At 40.6% G+C, this 22,559-nt stretch overlaps 3 protein-coding genes and 1 long non-coding RNA gene across 6 annotated transcripts; 2 read left to right on the top strand and 2 right to left on the bottom strand.

Annotated features, from left to right (window-relative positions):
* Positions 1-710: 710 nt before the first annotated feature.
* Positions 711-2,286, bottom strand: LOC147324500 (uncharacterized). The gene has a single exon (XM_086298318.1). It carries the CDS (start codon positions 2,137-2,139, stop codon positions 1,105-1,107), a length of 1,035 nt encoding a protein of 344 aa, XP_086154444.1. The 5' UTR covers positions 2,140-2,286; the 3' UTR covers positions 711-1,104.
* A 2,379-nt stretch (positions 2,287-4,665) lies between these two features.
* Positions 4,666-6,444, top strand: LOC147324499 (uncharacterized). Its single transcript, XM_086298316.1, has one exon. The coding sequence runs from the start codon at positions 4,957-4,959 to the stop codon at positions 6,058-6,060; it is 1,104 nt and encodes a 367-aa protein (XP_086154442.1). The 5' UTR covers positions 4,666-4,956; the 3' UTR covers positions 6,061-6,444.
* A 3,751-nt stretch (positions 6,445-10,195) lies between these two features.
* Positions 10,196-20,854, top strand: LOC147324497 (uncharacterized). 3 transcript variants are annotated; one of them, XM_086298327.1, is made up of 8 exons: positions 10,196-11,711; positions 11,921-12,042; positions 12,140-12,208; positions 12,367-12,958; positions 19,253-19,341; positions 19,439-19,614; positions 19,710-19,803; positions 20,197-20,854. In XM_086298327.1, exons 6-8 carry the CDS (start codon positions 19,511-19,513, stop codon positions 20,803-20,805), a joined length of 807 nt encoding a protein of 268 aa, XP_086154453.1. In that variant the 5' UTR covers positions 10,196-11,711; positions 11,921-12,042; positions 12,140-12,208; positions 12,367-12,958; positions 19,253-19,341; positions 19,439-19,510; the 3' UTR covers positions 20,806-20,854. The 3 variants fall into 3 exon arrangements, with proteins under 3 accessions (XP_086154453.1, XP_086154452.1, XP_086154454.1); XM_086298326.1 differs by having other exon boundaries at positions 12,140-12,958; XM_086298328.1 differs by lacking the exons at positions 10,196-11,711; positions 11,921-12,042; positions 12,140-12,208; positions 12,367-12,958 and having other exon boundaries at positions 16,666-19,341.
* Positions 13,890-16,954, bottom strand: LOC147324498 (uncharacterized). The gene is made up of 5 exons (XR_015130179.1): positions 16,673-16,954; positions 16,194-16,229; positions 15,680-15,832; positions 15,233-15,323; positions 13,890-14,641 (listed from the first exon to the last, which is right to left on the bottom strand). It is a non-coding gene; the product is annotated as an uncharacterized LOC147324498 (long non-coding RNA).
* Positions 20,855-22,559: the final 1,705 nt, after the last annotated feature.

Genomic DNA, 22,559 nt, shown 5'->3' with positions numbered 1-22,559 from the left:
TGAACACAAAAACACACAGATATAACCTGTACGACGCAACACTGAGCAATGGAAAACACAGGGCTAATATACACAGGGAAGTAATCAGGGAATGGAAAACAGGAGGGAGACACAGCTGGGAGAGATTGGGGCTAACGAGTCAGGGGATCGAAGCTGGACACACTGACATAAGACACAATCCTTCAAAATAAAACAGGAAACAATACACACTAAACTAAGACACGGACAGAGAGAGACAGACTAGACACTGAACTAAACCAGCAAAAAACATGAGAACACAAAACCTAAGAACTAATCCCTAAACAAGAATAACTAAAACATAGATTAATAATCATCATCATCATCATCATAACCAACACAAGCACCACAAGAGAATAAGAAAAAAATCCATAATGCAAAAACACACCAAAACATAACAACTCAAAATACTGGGTCAAACTGACCCAGAACCGTGACAGGTAAGGAGATGTCATTTCAGGACTTAAACCAGACTCTAAGAAATTGCTGTGTCTAATTTTGCGATGCTGCGAGTAACAAACTGGGTTGAGTTTGGAGGTTGAAGAGGAACTTTCCCTTGCCAGGCCTCGACAGCCGTCTGTGTTTATCTCATGCAGCGCAGGGCTAAATTTAAAATTATTAAATACTTAAGACAATGTATATTCTTCTATGACAAAAAATACAAGTATTCATTTAAGCAAATAAACAGAGCCGTAAGAGATGTTTTTCAGAAATTGTTGTCTTTATTTTGATTTGCAACTAACAAATTTTTTAAAAATTTGTAGTTTTTGTTGTGCTCTCTATTATGTGAACCCCTCACCTAATTTGTTATGTTTTTTAACAAATTAAACCCCAACAATCAAATGATCCCCTGTGAGCAAGCACTAGGCACGGTGGAAAGGAAAAACTCCCTTTAAACAGGAAGAAACCTTTGACAGAACCAGGCTCAGGAAGGGGCAGCCATCTGTCGCGACTGGTTGGGGGGTGAGAGGCAAAAGAAAAGAAAAATGAGAGCACAAGTTAGAGAACATGAGCAACATTTAGCTAACATGAACAACGTATGGTTTTCTGGACTGTGGCTGAAAAGCAGTCCATCATTACTAGTCTTTAAAAGGGAACTAATCGATCACCAAGGTGGCAATATGGCTCAACGAGGCCATAGACAGAGTTAAATAGGCAATCACTGTTAAGCATTGAAAAGCCCCAGTAAGCTGCAGCTATAATAAGGCCTACTGCGGCAACACCTAAACCTATTTTAAGTAGGCGTTTGGCACCATGACGCCATGAACCACTACTAGTCGGAGCCACGTCAGGAGATGGTTCTGAGACAGGAGAATCAAGCTCCTCAGGTTGAAGACCAAGATTCTCCTGTGTCGGAACCACGTCAGGAGGTGGTTCCAAAGCAGGAAAAAAAAGCTCCTCGGGTTCAGGAGCAAAATTCTCCTGTGTCAGGACCACAGGTGGTTCCAAGGCAGGAAAAAAAAGCTCCTCGGGTTCAGGAGCAAAATTCTCCTGTGTCAGGACCACAGGTGGTTCCAAGGCAGGAAAAAAAAGCTCCTCAGGTTCAGGAGCAAAATTCTCCAGCTGCAGAGCCTCCAGAGATTCCACCTGTGACTGTTGTTCTTGGTACTCAAGAGGCTCTAAGGTTTTCTTGAGTTCGTCTCTCTCCCTTTCAATAAGTGACAACTGAGCAGCAATGCTGCTGTTCTGTCTAAGGAGATATTCTTCCTTTTCCAGAAAGTCACGGTGCATCATTTGAACGGTGTTAACCTGTTCCTGCAATTTGGCCTCCAGAGAATCCACCCTTGACTGTTTTTCATCCAGAGCCTGTCTCATCCGACGCTGAAGAACACATATTTCTTTTTTCAGCTCAATTATTTGTTCAGTCTTGTGATCTATTTCTCTATTCTGTTTTTCTATTATCTCTTCTTTTTTTGTTATTTTGTGGTGAGCTTCTCCCACTTGGTGCTCAAGTCTCTCTAACTCTGCCTTGACATCACGGTGCATCGTACTAATTTGTTCTTGTATTTTCATTTGAAGGTCTCTATCCGATATTTCTCTCTCCACTAACCCATATAGTCTTTGTGATTCCGCTGGAATCGCTCTGTCAGACTGTGAATTATTGACTATTTCTCGTGACATTTCTTTAAAAGCTTAATGCAACGTGTCGAAAGAAAAATACGTGTGCTTAATTATTTAACTTTAAAATAGTCCCTTTCTGAAGGTCTGGTTTGCTAAACACAACTCGCTGTTTCTGAAAATGTTCCAAGTAAAACTGTGTTTGCAAAGGTGAGGAGGGGCTATTTATAGACTTTTGTGGCAGCGAATTTGACGTCAGCGCTCTTTGAGCCTTTGATCCTTTGTTCGGTCACAGGATCACATGACAGCTGTGCGTAATTCTGCGCATGCTCAGAGAATACCCATTGTGACGCACGGTTTTGTTTTGAATTTTTTTTAAATACCCTGAAAACAGTCCAAACAGTGTTTCCAACTTAGCGATTTTGTCGCTATATTTAGGGAGTTTTCAAACCCCCCTTAGCGTCGTTTTTTTTTTTTTTTTCTAAAAAGCGACTTGCGACAAATCTGGCGGCTTTTTCTGGTGTTATTGGAGGCTTATTTATGACGACTTTTGACGTGAAAGCGCTTGTTGCTCTCAACAAGCAGCGGGTGCTGCCGTGGGCACCTCGCTCGTGCCAAAGCGCTCACAGGCGGAGGATAGTCCTCCTCCAGCCGCTGTCAGGGCAGGAGATGTTCACGTGCGTCCAAACTGCAAATGAATCGCGCACGAGCAAAGCCGCCGCTCCCACACTTCCATGTGAATTAAAGCTAATGAAGACTACAAAAATGTATTTGACACTATACGTACATTACATTGCTACACAGTTTAGAAAATCATTTTGTTTATTGTTTTTAGGTGATAGTCTGCAGGACCCAGGAATACCTGCATATCTACCAGCTTGCAGTGTAGTTCCTGCACTCCACAGCCTCTTCTGTTCCATGCAAGTGGATTTTCTCCAGGGCAGGAGAAACTATTTCTAAGAAACGAAACAGACTCAGCCAGCGCACAGTAACACTAATCCTCTTTTTAAATGTAAATAACAAAAGGGCTACCTGACATAGAGCATGTTTTTACTTTGCAAGTTCTTGATTAGGGGTGGGTTTTGATTATCGCCTTTCTGATTACAATCCATGCTAAATTGAATAAAGTGATATTGATTCATTAAAATCCCCTGTCGATTTGTAAATTAACGTTATTATGCCTGAAACGCCAGCATCTCAGGTTAAACCTCACAACGGTCTTCTGCCATGACTGGTTGGGGGGTGAGGGGCAAAATAAAATCAAACATAAAGGAGAGCACAGCGTATTTATAAGATAAAGTTTTATAAAAATTTTTATAAGATCAGATTATTATCAGGGGTGCACATAAGTGGTCCGCAGGTGCACATGCGATCTTGAGGAGATCAAACACGCATTGCAAATTCTTATCTGGTGCGCGTCTTTTATTTTGACAGCGCATGCGGACCACTTATGTGCACCCCTGATAATAATCATGACCCCACAGAGCGGGACATTCACTCAGCCAAAGAGGTTTGAGATGGCCGAGCAAGCTGTAGGAACAACAATGGCCACTGTGGCAACACCCAAGCCTACTTTACACCACCAAGTATGGGTCTCCACAGTTTCCTTGAGTTCTGCATTGTCTTTTCTAAGCTGTGCGTTCTCCTGCAGAGCCTCCAGAGATTCCACCTGTGACTGTTGTTCTTGGTACTCAAGAGGCTCTAAAGTTTTCTTGAGTTCGTCTCTCTCCCTTTCAATAATATCTGTCAGTGGAATGATCACCTCTTCGCTCTCTGTCACCATCAACACACTCCACGAATCCCGTGGATGATTCACTTCCTTATATCCGTTTGAATCAGGTACCGAAGCAGTTACGTGCGTAATGAAGCTTCGGACGTCACTGGTCACGTGACTTTTGCCAAACGAAGCAAGCCTCGACACAGTGCTTCTGAACCAGTGTGTTGTTTTTTTCGACACACGCTCCGGAGCGTCAGCTTCAAGCGGGCCATCACTACCTTCTTGCCATATTGGCAGAATAAATGACCTGGAAGCTGTTGCACTGTCTGCACCTGTAAACTCCAGGACACGTTTACAAACAATTTTCGTTGTTATTTGCGCTGCAGCTGCAGGTTAGGGTGGAGTTACTGTATGTGTGTGTGTTTACAAGTAGTTTTAAACCTTGTGATCCACAAAACAGCATAACAGTAAAAGAAGAATTGACTGCGTTACAGTCAGTGCGGGAGCGGCGGCTTTGCTCGTGCGCGATTCATTTGCAGTTTGGACACACGTGAACATCTCCTGCCCTGACAGCGGCTGGAGGAGGACTATCCTCCGCCTGTGAGCGCTTTGGCACGAGCGATGTGCCCACGGAAGCACCCGCTGCTTGTTGAGAGTAACAACGCTTTCACGTCAAAAGTCGTCATAAATAAGCCTCCAATAACACCAGAAAAAGCCGCCAGATTTGTCGCAAGTCGCTTTTTAGAAAAAAAAAAAAACGACGCTAAGGGGGGGTTTGAAAACTCCCTAAATATAGCGACAAAATCGCTAAGTTGGCAACACTGTTTGGACTGTTTTCAGGGTATTTAAAAAAATTCAAAACAAAACCGTGCGTCACAATGGGTATTCTCTGAGCATGCGCAGAATTACGCACAGCTGTCATGTGATCCTGTGACCAAACAAAGGATCAAAGGCTCAAAGAGCGCTGACGTCAAATTCGCTGCCACAAAAGTCTATAAATAGCCCCTCTTCACCTTTGCAAACACAGTTTTACTTGGAACATTTTCAGAAACAGCGAGTTGTGTTTAGCAAACCAGAAACCTTTCAGAAAGGGACTATTTTAAAGTTAAATAATTAAGCACACGTATTTTTCTTTCGACACGTTGCATTAAGCTTTTAAAGAAATGTCACGAGAAATAGTCAATAATTCACAGTCTGACAGAGCGATTCCAGCGGAATCACAAAGACTATATGGGTTAGTGGAGAGAGAAATATCGGATAGAGACCTTCAAATGAAAATACAAGAACAAATTAGTACGATGCACCGTGATGTCAAGGAAGAGTTAGAGAGACTTGAGCACCAAGTGGGAGAAGCTCACCACAAAATAACAAAAAAAGAAGAGATAATAGAAAAACAGAATAGAGAAATAGATCACAAGACTGAACAAATAATTGAGCTGAAAAAAGAAATATGTGTTCTTCAGCGTCGGATGAGACAGGCTCTGGATGAAAAACAGTCAAGGGTGGATTCTCTGGAGGCTAAATTGCAGGAACAGGTTAACACCGTTCAAATGATGCACCGTGACTTTCTGGAAAAGGAAGAATATCTCCTTAGACAGAACAGCAGCATTGCTGCTCAGTTGTCACTTATTGAAAGGGAGAGAGACGAACTCAAGAAAACTTTAGAGCCTCTTGAGTACCAAGAACAACAGTCACAGGTGGAATCTCTGGAGGCTCTGCAGCTGGAGAATCTTGCTCCTGAACCTGAGGAGCTTTTTTTTCCTGCCTTGGAACCACCTGTGGTCCTGACACAGGAGAATTTTGCTCCTGAACCCGAGGAGCTTTTTTTTCCTGCCTTGGAACCACCTGTGGTCCTGACACAGGAGAATTTTGCTCCTGAACCCGAGGAGCTTTTTTTTCCTGCCTTGGAACCACCTGTGGTCCTGACACAGGAGAATTTTGCTCCTGAACCCGAGGAGCTTTTTTTTCCTGCTTTGGAACCATCTCCTGACGTGGTTCCGACACAGGAGAATCTTGGTCTTCAACCTGAGGAGCTTGATTCTCCTGTCTCAGAACCATCTCCTGACGTGGCTCCGACTAGTAGTGGTTCATGGCGTCATGGTGCCAAACGCCTACTTAAAATAGGTTTAGGTGTTGCCGCAGTAGGCCTTATTATAGCTGCAGGTTACTGGGGCTTTTCAGTGCTTAACAGTGATTGCCTATTTAACTCTGTCTATGGCCTCGTTGAGCCATATTGCCACCTTGGTGATCGATTAGTCCCTTTTTAAAGACTAGTAATGATGGACTGCTTTTCATCCACAGTCCAGAAAACCATACGTTGTTCATATCAGACAACATAAGCAACATTTAGCTAACTTGTGCTCTCATTTTTCTTTTCTTTTGCCTCTCACCCCCCAACCAGTCGCGACAGATGGCTGCCCCTTCCTGAGCCTGGTTCTGTCAAAGGTTTCTTCCTGTTTAAAGGGAGTTTTTCCTTTCCACCGTGCCTAGTGCTTGCTCACAGGGGATCATTTGATTGTTGGGGTTTAATTTGTTAAAAAACATAACAAATTAGGTGAGGGGTTCACATAATAGAGAGCACAACAAAAACTACAAATTTTTAAAAAATTTGTTAGTTGCAAATCAAAATAAAGACAACAGTTTCTGAAAAACATCTCTTACGGCTCTGTTTATTTGCTTAAATGAATACTTGTATTTTTTTTCATAGAAGAATATACATTGTCTTAAGTATTTAATAATTTTAAATTTAGCCCTGCGCTGCATGAGATAAACTGAGATGAGATAAACACAGACGGCTGTCGAGGCCTGGCGAGGGAAAGTTCCTCTTCAACCTCCAAACTGAACCCAGTTTGTTACTCGCAGCATCGCAAAATTAGACACAGCAATTTCTTAGAGTCTGGTTTAAGTCCTGAAATGACATCTCATTACCTGTCACGATTCTGGGTCAGTTTGACCCAGTATTTTGAGTTGTTATGTTTTGGTGTGTTTTTGCATTATGGATAGTTTTCTTATTCTCTTGTGGTGCTTTTGTTGGTTATGATGATGATGATGATTAATCTATGTTTTAGTTCTTCTTGTTTAGGGATTAGTTCTTAGGTTTTGTGTTCTCATGTTTTTTGCTGGTTTAGTTCAGTGTCTAGTCTGTCTCTCTCTGTCCGTGTCTTAGTTTAGTGTGTATTGTTTCCTGTTTTATTTTGAAGGATTGTGTCTTATGTCAGTGTGTCCAGCTTCGATCCCCTGACTCGTTAGCCCCAATCTCTCCCAGCTGTGTCTCCCTCCTGTTTTCCATTCCCTGATTACTTCCCTGTGTATATTAGCCCTGTGTTTGCCCTTGCTCAGTGCTGCATCGTACCGTCGGATTATGCCTGTGTGTTTTATACTGTGTTCAGTATTTTCGTGTTCACTACCCTTGTTCAGTTCATGTTTTAATTTCTCCAGCAATAAAGCTGAGGTTTTGAGTTACAATTCTGTGTTTGAGTCCTGCATTTGGATCCTCATCTCCGCCTGCCCGCACACAGAGCCCTGTATTTAAAATCCAACTCTTACCTGAACTCTGCTGCCTTTCTGTCTCTCTCGCTGCTTTGTAACGCACCATCCCCCTTTTGACATTAGATAATGGTAAATCAAACCTGCACTGCAGAGAGGTTGGCATAACAGGAAGTCGAGATGATAACGATAGACCAGCCTTCAAACTAAGACGCGTGATGTATCAAAGTCTTTCTACTGAGTAAAGGACAGTTTGAGTTTCCTGCTGGCACCATGCACTGTCTTCACAAGTTTCTTCTTTGTTTTCTACCATGTCTACAAGGCATCAGTGTGAACATCAAATATATCTGATTTATCTTACGGCTGTAAACGGCACACTAACTTTATCATCTTCTTTTTTTTTTTAATTTACCAGAGTTTTCAACAGGAATTATTCATGGAACAAAAGCTCCGGACAACTCGATACCCTACATGGGATCAGTTCAGAATAACAAGGGTCAACATGTCTGTGGAGAATTCCTCATCACTGAAGACTTTGTGCTCACTGCTGCACACTGTGACCGGTTGTGAGTTAGATTTCCTGTTCATGAAGTTCATCCAAAAACAAACTTTTTCAAACTTGTGTTTATTGATCAGATCACTCTAAGTTATTGATAAGGCAGATGTTATTTCGAGGGAAAATAAAACACAATTAAGTGCAATAGCATCAAATAAAAATGACCTTTGACTTCTGACAGCCGTTGGTTACAGCAATGCTGACATTAACCTGCTTGTGACGATTGCCTAATGAGAAATAAAGATATCAGTTTAAAATTGTTGACATTTTTAATTCCCTCTCAATGATTACTCACACAGTGACCGCACACACTGATCATCCCAAAATAAAGATTGAGAGAAAATGAAATCCATGAAGGATACAAAAACACTGAACATGCTAATGACATCATTGAAAGCAGCATCAGTTTCATGTGATGTATTTGTAGAATAATTATATTTTTAAAAGAGTTTTTACATGAAAATGTGTTTCTATTTTTTACTTCATGTTGTGTCTCCAGTTGTGTGTGAACGTTCGATTAGTTCACAGAGTACAAACAATTCAGCCTCCACGTGCTGAAATAAACCTAAAAGAAAATCAAGTGTTTCAGGTGGCGAACCTGTTGATGAGCCGACGGTGGTGGACGTGTCTGTCATCGAACCAAAGGTCTGTAAGAAACACTGGCCTGGTCTTCCTGCCAGTGTTTCCTGTGCAGGTGGATATGGAACAACCAAAGGATTCTGTCAGGTATGTTTTCTGTGATTTCAGTGGAAACTTGTGTTCTGTTGACAAATGTATAAAAAATATATATATATAATCTGACATATTAAAATCCTCACAGGGTGAGGTAATACCAGGATGCTCTGTAGAATCCTGACCACTTTTTCATGGGAATTGATCGGCTGCTGACCGCAAGGCACTGCAGCGGGTGATATAAACAGCCCAATTATTCCACCATTTATACTGGCCTTATCTGTATTTATACATGTAAATGGTAAACGGCAAATGTACTGGTTCTTATAGAGCTACTCTTTCTACTGTTCTTTACACAACTTGTGCATTCACCCATTTGCACAAGCACATTTTTCTAGGTGCTTTCTAAGTAACATTCACACACACTCTGTGTGAATGTCAGAGATGATCTGCTCTACCACCTGAGCTACAGCCACCCCGTGTGTGTTGACAATAAACTGAAAATCCTAATCCTAAAATGTGGGTCATGTTTTGGGTCTGCCACTTGAGGATACACAGAAATAAGCCATGCTGAACAGATTTCCACATCTTTTCATCTCATCACAAATGCCTCCAAGATACCTGAAAAGCTTCTGTTTCATTTTATATGGAGAAATAAAAACTAATATTTACAAACAGTATTTTGTTTAATGTTAAAAGAATCTGGTGGTTTGGAAGTTTAAAGTTTGAGACATTAAAGTTACACGGTTAACTACTGTAAGGAACAAAAAGACACTGTTAGAAACTCTTTCTTCAAACATATCCTTCATTTGATACATTAAATGATGCATGAATTCTACTAATTCTATTCTACTACATCAGTCATGCGTGATAAGCACTGTTGATGATTCACCAGCAGGATCGTTTTACGCTGAAATCATTTTGAAATCAGGACGGTGTGTGGCCACAAAATAAATGATTCATATCAAATGTGTTAAACCTAAAGTAAGAAGCTCATTTTGGAAATGTGAGGGGGGAGAAAGTGGAGACGTTTGACTTCAGATGTTTGGTGTAAAAACAAAGCTCTCAGGAGACTCCTCGAATACTGTAACTCTGTGAGTACAGTAATGGAGTATTTTTACTTTGTTACATCATTGATTAACATCAGTCAGCCTTTTAATATCATTTATTTAAAAAGACGTTTGTCTGTCTGTGTGCGTGATGCTCTGCGAAGCGTCCTGCATTAGAAACAATGGAAAACTATCCACATCTCTCATTTTCAGCGACTCGTTTGATTTCTGATGCAGTACGCTCATTTGGCCACACAGCGGCGCTGCTGACTTGTTAAATAGCTCAGCAGAAACATTTCAAATTATTTCATTCAGCATTCGTTTCGTGTCTCACTATGAAAAGGCCTCATGCGTGACCTCATCAGAAGCTCAAATGCCATTACAGCAGCCATAAGTGACGCCCATGTCAGGAGCGACAAGTTTCTGGTCACCTTCTGGTGTGCTGTATACAAAAGCCAGCCGGCCCTCATAGATCCAGTTAAAATTTTTATTTTATCTTAAAAGCTGGAGCTGCTTTTATTTGAACTCATTTATCACAAAAGAGAAAACACATTAATAGAGGAAAGGGGAGGACGAGTCACAGATATCCTCGGTCCTGCTATGTTTTCTGAAGCGTCTCATTCTGTGGCTTGGAGCAACCCGTTCTCACTCCCGACACGTAAAATAATGATGATTTGTCGCGTCCCTTAACTTCTCATGCTGACGCTAAAGGTATCCTTCCACGTTTTTATGTGACGCTGTGGGTTGTCAATTCATTCCAATATGAACCCGCTCGCGCGATCAGAGACGCTTCGAGCAGAGGCTCCAGCCATCCATTTACTCCAATAATAATCCCGTCACAGCGAAACATGACGCTGTGAAGCACAATCTAACTGGAGAACCGGGGACCCTCTCCGCGAACGGGTTTTTCTCCCTAATTTAATGCTTTCTTTTAATGGACATCGTTAACATTTCTCAACAAAAACACATGAAAGTATCACTGATAATGCAACAATAAAATCGCTTCATGTTGTGGCCATCACACAGTGTTTTCCAAACTGATTCACGAGCTGAAAGTGCTCAGATTTAACGTACATAATCCTTTGTTAGGTTTATTATTTTCATTTCACACGTAAAACACATTTATAGATTCATCCACCACTCCTGTTAGTTTTGGATGTGCTCGGCTCCAACCAATCAGATGCAACCTGTGTAAGCAAAGGATGATGGGAGAATGGAGAGACCCATTTATAAGAATAAGAAAATGAGGCGGAACTGATTGATTCTAATGCAGGTATGTAAAAAATACATATTTAAAGTAATAGGGCAGCACGGTGGTTAGCACTGTTGCCGCACAGCAAGAAGGTCCTGAGTTCAATTCCACCATCAGGCTGGGGTCTTTCTGTGTGGAGTTTGCAAGTTCTCCCCGTGTTTGCGTGGGTTCCCTCTGGGTACTCCGGCTTCCTCCCACCGTCCAAAGACATGCAGCTTGTGGGGATAGGTTAATTGGATAATCCAAATTGCCACTAGGTGTGAGTGTGAATGGTTGTCTGTCCCTATGTGTTAGCCCTGCGACAGACTGGCGACCTGTCCAGGGTGTATCCCGCCTTTCGCCCTATGTCAGCTGGGATAGGCTCCAGCGCCCCCCGCGACCCTGAAAAGGATAAGCGGAAGCGAATGGATGGGTGGATGGATGGATGGATCTTGATGTGTGTTTCAAAGTTTGTTTTTCATAAAAGCTTCAAACAAACAGAGGTGACTGATCTCGAAACGGTTTAATGCATTTAAAAATGACTACAGCTACCGTCAGCATGCTTGCTAGGTAACGACTACACGTGGCTACTGCAGCATTAGCCATTTAATCCAACGATGATGGATTAAATCTATTACAAACGTTAAAGGACTTGTGTGCTGCAAAATACCCTCACATGGTGCGTAAAGCAGTTTTTGCATTAGAGTTCTGCTAGCTTTTTATAAACTGATGATGCTAACGTTAATTGCTAACGTTAACTGGAGCGCCAAGACTGAAAATCATTTGAGTTGCGTTAGTTATGCGTTTATGTCACAGAGTTCTGCAAAAATCTCTTTCCTCTTTAGCTTGAAAATGAGCGATTCAGAGGATCCCGAGCTGGAGGAAGAGCTTCAGGCTGCTGACGAACTCCTTCAAGATATGCAGGTAATATTTTTAGTGGAAACAGTTGTTAAAGAGGGAACACGCTTGTCTAATATTTTGTACGGAGTAAACGTTATATTATTTGAAATTTATTTTAATATATGTGTATATATAAGTTTGTCAAATTAAGTTGGTTAACTTAAGATGTTTGATAATCTTTGCTTTATGGACTGTATTTTAGGTGTTCCCTTTTTTCCTTGTTAATTGCGTAGAATGATGCACAGAGTGAACCTCAGCCAAGACCAGTGCGCTGGAAAACACGTGACAGACAGACAGGGAGATTTTATTCCTCAAAGACCATCAACCAGTCGATGTACTAGTTGCATGCCACGTGGTCAGTGTTCACACAACCAATGATTTTATCTCACAACTTGTTTTCACCAAAGAATTTCAGTAAGTAAATATTCTTCAATCTCTTTTTTTCCTCCCAGTGTCCAGAGAGCAGCATCAATGTCCACGTGAAGAACCTAGTTATGTTGCCAGTGTCAACCCAACAAAAGGTACTTTACCTTCTTGTATATGTTGTGATTTCTGTTTACTTTTATATTTGTTGTTATAGTTGAGTTAGGCAGGGCTTTTGTGCAGTCCTAAGAAACATACTGCCTAGAGTGTTTTTCACTTTGTGGAAGAGTTTCTTCCTTTATTTTTTTTCTGTTAGTGTATGGAACTGAGGTGCTTCGTCAGGAGCTCCTTCAGTTGTTGGAGGATGGAGAAGAGGACGCAGCCATGACTTGTGAGACGTCGTCTGAGTCAGCTGCTACTCACTGGGCGATCAGAAATATGGTGTCCTCGCAAAAGTGGAAAGAGGCCAGGCCTTGTCTTATAGATAATATGTTAGCTACTCTGGATCCACAGTCACACCGTGTGTGTCAGTGTGGCAAACAAGTAGTTGTGAGGTGTCTGGACTGCCTGCCTCTCCCATTCCTTTGTGCTGACTGTGATATTGCAGTTCACACACGCTTTGTCCTGCACAACAGAGAGGCAGTAATAGGAGGGTTTTTGCAGCCTTCATCACAGTTTAGGTACGGTTTTTAAGTCTTATGCATTTCTTGCTATGTACTATGAGTGGGTGCTGTTATTGTATATTTGTTGTGTATCAGTTAATTTCCAATTCCTTTTTATATATATATTGTGTGTTTTAATGTTAGTTCGGCTGTTGCCTGTGCAAAGGCCAGAACATGTGTGTGACTGCCCAGCAGGTAACGTTGAGGTTTCACGCGGCGCAATTGTGGCTCTTGTAACCATAAATGGTAAGTTGCCCTTTTGTCACACACTACATACACAATAGATGTGTTTGGAGTATGGCTGCCACGATTAGTCAACTAGTCACGATTACGTCGACTATCAAAATCGTCGACGACTGATTTAATAGTCGACGCGTCGTTTGAAGCTTTGTAAGATCCCAAAAGACGCAGGTATACACTGAAAAAAATATGTTGTTGGATTTACTTAATTCAATGGTGGACATTTGTTGCACACAGATGTTTTGCTTTGGCAGCAACTTAAACAATTGAGTTAAATTAACACAATTTATTCATGTTCAATAAACTTGTGCAATTTGTGTTGATAAAATGTGACTTAAACATGTTTTGATGAAGTAATTTGAGCTCTTGGAATATTTTAATCCTTCACAATTTTCTCACGTTATCCCAACACGATTCAATAACTTTTACCCAATACTACTTGGTCACTTAAATACTACATGTTATCTTCAAATTACATTTTGCTATTATATTCTAGTATCAAATACACAATTTTCAAATGGAGGCCTTATAACAGATTGTATTGTTCTCTTCCAAGATGGTTGCTGGCATCCACCAGTAACCTTTCAAAACAAAATGTCTAATTTCACTGCATTGACAGTAGGTAAAGAATTAAACTGACATTACTCCACTACTGAATCTATATAAATCAACAGTTAAATAATGTCAGTTCTTCCGTGTTCTCTGGAATCAATCACAGCAAAGAAATTGGACTGTTTCTTTTGAAAAATGTTGGGAAAGAACAATACAAAACATTCTATTTAAGGCCTCTAACGTCAAGATTCAGTTAAACAACAATTATAACTAAACAATTTGAGGTAATGTTAGTTTCCATTAACATTAAATTAGGTTACTGAATTGGCAAACACCTTCCTATTAACACTACCCATTTTACCCCAATAACTAAAGAAATTAGCACTTGCAGGTCAAAACCTTTATTCAAGAGACGCAAAAATAACATTGATACAGTGACTGTCAAAAATTACAGCACTGATCATACTGTGACATCTTGGTTCAAAACAGCACACTTAGAAATATTCAACGTTCTTTACTTCAACTGAATGAAACTGAAAATACCATTTCACACGACCCATATGGGATATTTAGACTGTATAACTGTTCACGCTACATCTCTTCACTAGTAAAAGAAAGAAAAAATACAAAGAGAAATTTAAAAATGCTGCCAAACAGACAAACAGAACTTGTACAGAGCAAAAGGAAAAACAAACAACAACAAAAAACGGCTCGTCCTCATGGCAGTTGCAGAGTATATAAAAATGAACCCTGCGATCTGTTCCTGGAATTGAGCTTCAAAAATGCAGCAGAACAAGTGTGAGATTTAAATGTCCTCTCACCTAGAGCTGGTCACCTCACATGCATAACAGTGAGCTTCGTTGCAGGAGCAGTTTTGTCTTAGTTGTGAGCTTTTCTTGAGAGCTGAGTTGCATCCAACTCCATTACCACCCATTGAATCACCTCAAAAGTGTAGCAGAGTTGTGATGGGTAACTCATGTTGAAGGAATAAAAAAGGTCCAAACAGCATGGCTACTGCAAAGGTCACGTTATCCAGATCTTGAAGAACAACATCAGAAAAGTCATTGCCTGCCGCATCCTCTGGAGACAGATGTTCATTGTGGTTTTCTCAATCTGTGCAGTGGCCTCAGTCAAGTCCTGGTTAAACACAAAACATTTCTTTAAGATTCCTTTTTAAACTCATCTCTTTTGAATCTACCAGTTCTAATGTTAGAGTAATTTAAACCAATGCAAGCAACATAGTAAATAGCTATAGCCAAAGAGTGGCCTGCCATGCTGCCATTCATGGTCTAACAGAGTTTCTAAGAGAGGGTGAAAAACATAATTTCAAATGCTTTACATTAGTTTTTGTTAGAAAGACACCGGCCCATCAGAAATCCAGGTTATGTCACTCAGAAGATGTTAGAATTTAGACTTTCAGCCCCACAATTTGGTTAGCTGTTGGTCAGTTGGTCATTTTTTCAAACAAAAGCTAATATAAATATTGGTGGGATTTTCCTTTGTTCATTAGAATGACAAATTTAAAGTTTTTTCACACTGATGTGACCCCTAATACAGGGGTGGGGATGGGGCCTCAAGGGCCGGCGGCCGAGTTCACTACCAGGCCTCATGTGAACTTCAAATTATTAAAGAGGACTACTGGTCCTAACTGGTCCAATGAGGATCAAGTGGATAACTAAATGCATTTTTAAATGTTGCAAAGCCACAATCTACTCATAAAACACTCACCATGAACTCCTGCACCAAGATGTTGCAATTGTCTTTCACACAGATGCGGAGCACTTTGATGAGGGACTCCGAGCATTAATGTCATCCTTGACTATTATAACAAAGAAAACAGAGATTTGTGAACTTTTCAGTAGCACAGAAGAAAATGATCCCAGACCAAAACTTAAACCAGTCAACATGCAACACCAGCATCTACAAAGCAATATCAAAAGTTCCTGTTTGACATCAACTTTATGGATATATAGTTTCCAGAACATTTATTTTTAAAAAAAGATAATTTTTTCTCAGTGGGCCAGTAAATGCATGACGAAAATTATGGCATCCTTTTAGTGGAATCATTACTCACAGGTAATAGTTGACTGTTTCAATGGATGTAGCATAAAAATCTTTTACTGACCTAATGCAATACATATACACTTTGTAGTTCAAGAATTTTAAAGTTCTTACTGTCATTATGGCAGCTACATCCTTTAGCTTTGTGCCCTGTTCCCCCGATCACTTTGCAAACACTTTCAGCAGACTGTCAGAGAAAAACTCAGCTCCGTCAGAAACCTTGACTGTAAAGGCATGGTTGGGATGCACTGGAATGCTGCATTTTATCTGAAATGACATAAAATTATTTTGAAATAACAGCAGGCACTGTGCTTGGTTAATAATCAGTAATGTTTTGTTGAATAAAAACTGTGTTTCCAGATCTTATGGGATTAAAAAAAATCCAAAGATGTTTGTTTCTGATTTGCAACCCAACAACCCACAAGTTACAACCTCATTTCAGTTCAAGTGTGCATTAATGTGAGTCCAGTAATCACCTTTCTGGCAATACATACAGGTATAAGTTAAACCTATGGCAGATTTTGGATCTCTCAGTTGTATTAATAGGGTGAGTATGCATGCACCTAATAATTATAAAAAACCTATTATAATTAAGTTACAGAAACGAAAATAGAATATACTTTCTTACCATAACACCTTGAACCCACAATCCATCAGCTGACTCCTGGTGAAATGCAGAATAGAGGTAATCTCTCAATGTGCAGCAAAAAAAAACAAAAACAAAAGGACAGCAGGTGAGGGCAGGAGGGGTAGGGATGTAAGCTAGCATAATGCCGCTGATGATATTAGCTAAAGCTGTTCAATGTCCAAAATCTCACTAACACCACGGTGCAGTAAATACACAATGTAACTGAAGAGTCAGTTGACAAATCTATTCACACAGAAAACCAAATTATGTTATGAGTGCCTCGTAATTAGGTTTAATGTGATATTACGGCTCTTGTGCCAAAGACAAATTCAAATGAAAAAGCGCCAATTCTTTGACAACAGATAAAACAGCAAATAAGCTAACGGCTCTTTTTTAGCATGTTACATGGCGACACTCTAGACGTTTAACTACATTTGGCTGAATTATGGTAAAAATGAATTAAAAAAATCAAGACATACCAAAAACGTAGAGTTGGCTGCTCGACTTGACTGAGATGGATGCCTTTTTTAAACCACGATCCAAAGCCCGCGAGATGAAATCACGCGTGGTTTCACGAGATTTAACGTTGCTATCTTATTGACTTACGTCACCTGAACATGATATGAACAATTTAATACACCCTTTCTGCATATCATGTAGTTTTTACACTATATAGTTACATTTAACTTTAAAACATGAGGCAATTGTGTTAAATGCATGCAAGATGCTTACATAAATCCAAGAGATGGCCAGTCCCTTTTTTTCAGTGTAAGTAGTAGGATTTAAGAGTGTAATAACGGACTGAAACAGAAGATGGCAGCACTGCATGTACAAGGATGCCAGCTGCCGTTAAACCCCGAAGAAGAAGAAGAAGCTGTGTCCCAGAATTCATAGCGCGGCCCAGCTCAGTTTCCAACAATGGCGGCAGCTAGTTAGTTTTAATATTACTCTTATTATTCTTTCTGGGTCACAAAATAAACGTTTAACATATTTTCAGGCGAGAATGTAGCTGTGTAAACCTCAAATATCTGCTCAGTTTATCAAGACACCACATATTTTCAAAAGCGCTCCTACGTTTTCGGAGACGTCTGTTACCCACTAGCTCGATAGCTAACCGGGGGCTAGGCTCAAGAGCCGTGAGAACACCGGACTCCCGGCAAATTTCGCTACTCAGGTTAAACATGATATAGAAGTCACTTGGTGGATAACTTCCAAATGCTATTTGGCTTTTTTCAGTATTTTATTTGTTCCTGAGTAAATCGGTTTGGCTGAGATTAAAGTTATAGTTTTTACACAGCTGAATAAACATCAAGCAGACAGCTGATTATCAGAAGTGTGAGATTAGGGGTGGGTTTTTATAATCGATTCATCGATTAAAATCGATTCTGGCTTGGATAACGTAAAATCGATTCATTAAAATCCTGAATCGATTTTTTTAATATAAATGTATTTTGCCCGAAATGCCAGAATCTCTGGTGACATCTCACAAAATTTCAAGAACCACCAAACAGCTAAGACAGTAAATGAGAGCAGGTACACGGATTCTGCACATAGACTTAAACACACAGCGCGACCCGCGGATCAGAATCAGTTAGATGTTGCCTTTCTCACGGTGGGGGTGAAAGCCGACAGCGCGCTGATTCTTTGAATCGCGCTTTGTGTTCACGCCCTTAATGAGCCGATTCTAAAGCTGTTATTTTGATCTCTCTCCAAACAATATTGACCGAACCAGCAGCAAAAGAAGATCCAAACGCTTTACATAAACATCGTCATGAATTCACTCTGACTTTCACTGTTTTGCTTCCACCGCGATGCGCAGCTCTCTCTCCCTCTCTCTCTCTCTCTGTACTTCAAGAACAGTTTCCCTTTCTTCATTATTGGCTTGCTTGTTACACACCAGTCTACTGTTGTTTACAGCGCTGTCAGCCGCTGTTTTTTTTCCCTTTTACATTTTCCGAAAAGAAAACCTAATTTCTGCCGTTCAATACTGAACAAATTTAAACTTTTTAAAATTATTCAAAATGCAAAACGCTTAACCGTGTCTCTAATAAAACCGCTGTAACTTCAGAGGTAATGTTCATATATTGATTGATGGTTTTCTTTCGTTTTTGATGTACTGCAGAATATTTTTATAAAATCCCAGGCCAGGAAAATCACCTTCATGTTTTTCTGTTTTATCTTCAGCTACTTTGACACAAAGGCCTCTGCTGTGACGCTCACACCTGTGATAAAGTCTTGCGTGTGTCAGCTTCCTTTTTATTGATACAAAAATATGTAAATGTACTGATCTGAATTATAATATTTCTGACTGTCAAAATTTCCCAGATTTAAATAGAATCGAATTAAATCGAATCGTGGATCGAATCGATTCGGGACCTTGTGAATCGGAATTGAATCGATTCTAGAAATCAGTGACGATACCCAGCCCTATGTGAGATGCTCGAGAATTTACTCCGGTGTCCTGTTATATTTTAGATAGCAAGGAGTTTATTAAACTCCACCGAGACAATCTGCTAATTTCATTAAAATTTAATAAACTATCATCTTGTCTTTATTTTTAGTTAGCACGTACCTTAAACACTTAAAGCTGTAAGCTAATGATAGTTATATAAGAGCAGACGCTGCTGGTGCAATAAGCTGTACGCTTTACGTCCAATGGATGATGATCTGATTAGTCGACTAATCGCAAAAATAATCGGTGACTAGTCGACTATCAAAATAATCGTTTGTGGCAGCCCTAGTTTGGAGGTTTTATTGCAAATTGTGCATTGCTATCTTGGTTTGAATTACCCTCGGCCCGCAGTATATGTGGGCACCTGTCAAAGGTCATTTGGATTTACCAGACCGATTTGAAAACAACATGAAAAAAATGAATGCTTTGAGCCATGACTGAATTTATCCTGATCCTTTCTAAAGGCCGTTATAACCTTGCACTGCCAGTGGTGAGCTGCACCAGCTGTGGCCTAATGTGGTCCCCCTCAGTTAAGGACATCCTGGGTAGTGGATATTGGCCTGGCACCTTAAATTTCTGCACCCTGTTTTCAATGGATGTCTTTCAGTCTTTCTATGACATTAAGAAGGCTGCACCAGGGATGTCACTTAAGGCATTTGTCGAAGTGCTGGATGAACGAACAGCCATTTTGGAAGGGTGAGTTTCTAAATTTGCCAAGTTTAAGGAAATTGTGTAAATCAATGTTTATGATGACTGTCCTTGAATATTCTGTTGTATGTCCTCTATGTAAAAGACTGGCCGAATATCAGCTGATGCCTTCAGTAAAAGTTTCTTGGAGTGGAGTGCTGTAAAGTTTGTGGACAGGATGTGCAAGGAGCCATGCTTTAGCTGCCCTGCCTGCACTCCAGACATGCTTGCCGTCTCAGTTGATGGAAACCGCAAGCTTTATCGCTTTCAGTCTAATGCAAGGTACGTTATGCATTGTGTACATAAGTCAAATATGGATTTGTAGAAAAATGTATTTTAATGTTTCTTTTCAAACAACTGTCACTGTGTTCGTTCAGCACTTCAGAGCAGGGGAACTTTGAAGGTGTCTTCATTGAAAAAGATGAGGAAGATTCTGAGTTTGTGAAATACATCCAGAGACACACAAATCATGTAAGATACACATGTATATTAGTGCTGTTAGCGTTAATCTTGTTAAAATGACGTTAATGCCATAACCATATACACATACGTGTGTGTGTGTGTGTGTGTGTGTGTGTACATATATGGATGGGTGGATATTTATTTTATTTTTCTCTTAGTGTTGTCGTAATACTATTTACTTTATCTTAATGTGTACTTAATTTTGTCACCATGTGTATTTAAAAAAAAAAAAACAACAACATGATTTTTATTTTGTGTTGTCAGTGCTGTCCTGGGGAGATATGAGGTCTCGTGTAACTTAAGGCTAATTCAGCTAATTGTTATGCATTTGTTTTAAAAAGTTTGTCCCTGATAGGGCTTAATCATGCCGAGTCTTTTATGTTAAAATCTTTGGGTGTATAGGTCCCAGGGAAAGGGTTGTGCGGATCTTCATCTTGGACTGCAGCAAAGGAGTCGTCCAAAAAGTCCACTGGGAAGTTGGATGAAGAGGGCGTGGAAATAGCTGTTTGTCACCACGGAGTCCTCTTAGCTGCATTGAACATGTTTCGAGGGGAGATCTTTGCTTACCCTCTTTTTCTCCAGAGGAAGTTGGCAGCTAGCTTCCCAGGACATATTACGTTCCTTTGCTCCGATGTGGCCTGTAAATATTTCCCCTATTTAACCAAGGTGGCTCAGCAGTGCCCTGAGCTGAGGAACCTCTTGTCAATGCGTCCTTTTCTCTCCGTCATGCATGCAAAGGCTCACACTTGGAAATGCGAGGTATACTGCAGCCTCGATACGCGCTTCGCGGAAACGCCCCCTCCATTACTCGACACACGCTCCGAAGCCTCGATACAGAACGACCCATCACTACCTGCCCGGGTGTGGCAGCGTGTGTGGAGTTTTGGAGCGAGTGTGCGGAGGAGCTGTGGCGGTGACTGTGTGGAAGAGGAAGTGTGTGTGTGGATTTCCCCCCTCCTTCTCTCCTTGGAGCGCTGGACCCCCCTCCCAACTCACTGTACATATATATAGCACTGAGGTGATCCCTGTTGTAAATAAATCTCCTTTTGTTCTCTGAGAAAGAACTGTCTGCGCGTGAGTCCATTCAGTAGCCATGACAGATCTGTTTCTTGTGTGGTAAGCTTCCTGCTTTTATGATCCTTTTGGTGAGCAGCAGGTCACACAAACATGAGAATGAGAATAAGTTTCTAAATTGGCTGTGGAAGCACACAGCAAAATCTCCAGTGTTAAATTAACACTATAGAGTGTCTATATATGGGTCCACACCTCTGAGTGTTAAATACAACACTGTTGAGTGTTAAATTACAGTTTTTTTATAGCCGCTAGGACAAATTTCTCAATACTTACGTCACTTTTGCAAAACTCCTCACACAGTGAGCACAACAGAAGTCTATGTGGGCTAAACTGAGGACCAGTTATCATTGTTTTGGCACAAAATGCATTCAATGACTACATCTCTCAAATTTCATGAATTATTTTCTCACTCAGACACAACTGCCAAAAATCTTTGTACGTACAGGACATTTTGCATGTACTTACATACTGTTTTCAAAACTTAAACTTATGGTCAAAACAATAACATAATGCAAAACTGAATAAGACAGCAAAATTCAACAGCAATATTTTATTGAAACATATTTTAAATCTAAAAGTGCAGTTTAACCAGCAACAGCTGATTCTCATTGTAGATGAACATCTACACAGGTGTTACGCCTTCAATTTCATTACAAAAGGAGACAACTGCTGAATAGGTTTGTTTTGTGATGTAAACATGGACCCAGCCAGAAATGGAGAAGTGGCTGAAAGAGGAAGAAGAGTGGCTGGGAGGGGGCGAGGTATGCGTGGTGGAAGAAGAATAAGAGGAAGATCAAGAGCTGTAGTCTCAGATAAGATCAGAGCTACTGTAATTGATCATGTAGTAAATCATGGTCACTCAATGAGAGAGGCTGGTCAGAGAGTGCAGCCAAATCTGCAACGCTCTACAGTGGCATCTATTGTTAGAGTTTTCCGGCAAACCAACAGGTAACTTGTATTCTGCAGGGGCATTTGCACATTTCAGAAGTAAATAAGCTTTTGTGTAATTTTTGTTGCATTTCTGCTTAGGACTCAACAGTTACCTCACATAGGAGGGAGAGGACGGATGTTCACTGATGTGCAGGAAACTGCCATTGTTGATATGGTCATCAGAAACAATGGGATAAAACTCACTGAAATTAGACAGAGTCTTGGCAGACAACGTTACTTTCGCAAATATTCACAGTGTAAGCATAACAACAATTTCTAAAGTCCAGAAAAAACATCAGGTCAGGATGAAACAGTTGTATACTGTGCCTTTTGAGAGGAACTCTGAACATGTCAAGCAACTCAGGAACCAGTATGTCCAGGTAAGATCACAATAAAATACAGATCTGTTTTTGAACAAAACCAAACACACACAAAGACAATTTTTACAAATTTACTACTGTAACAGCTTATGTTGCCTTGTGGATTTATGTTAGAGAGTCATGGAGATTGAAGGCAGGCAAACGCACCACATTTTCATCTTTGTGGATGAGGCAGGTTTCAACTTGGCCAAAGCACGGCGACGAGGGAGGAATGTGATTGGGAAGAGAGCCACAGTGACTGTCCCAGGCCAGAGGGGTGCCAACATCACAATGTGCGCAGCAATATCCACCGATGGACTGCTGTTACACAGACCACTAATTGGGCCATACAACACTGAACGGCTCCTTGCGTTCCTGCATGATCTCTATGGACGGGTTGTG

This window comes from Aulonocara sp. 'chitande type north' Nkhata Bay, linkage group LG7 (assembly GCF_057382095.1).
Source record: "Aulonocara sp. 'chitande type north' Nkhata Bay isolate Kocher_YH1m ecotype deep benthic linkage group LG7, A_spYH_male_GT1.1, whole genome shotgun sequence".
In the NCBI taxonomy this organism is placed as follows: Eukaryota; Metazoa; Chordata; class Actinopteri; order Cichliformes; family Cichlidae; genus Aulonocara; species Aulonocara sp. 'chitande type north' Nkhata Bay.
This window is presented reverse-complemented; position numbering and strand designations above follow the sequence as displayed.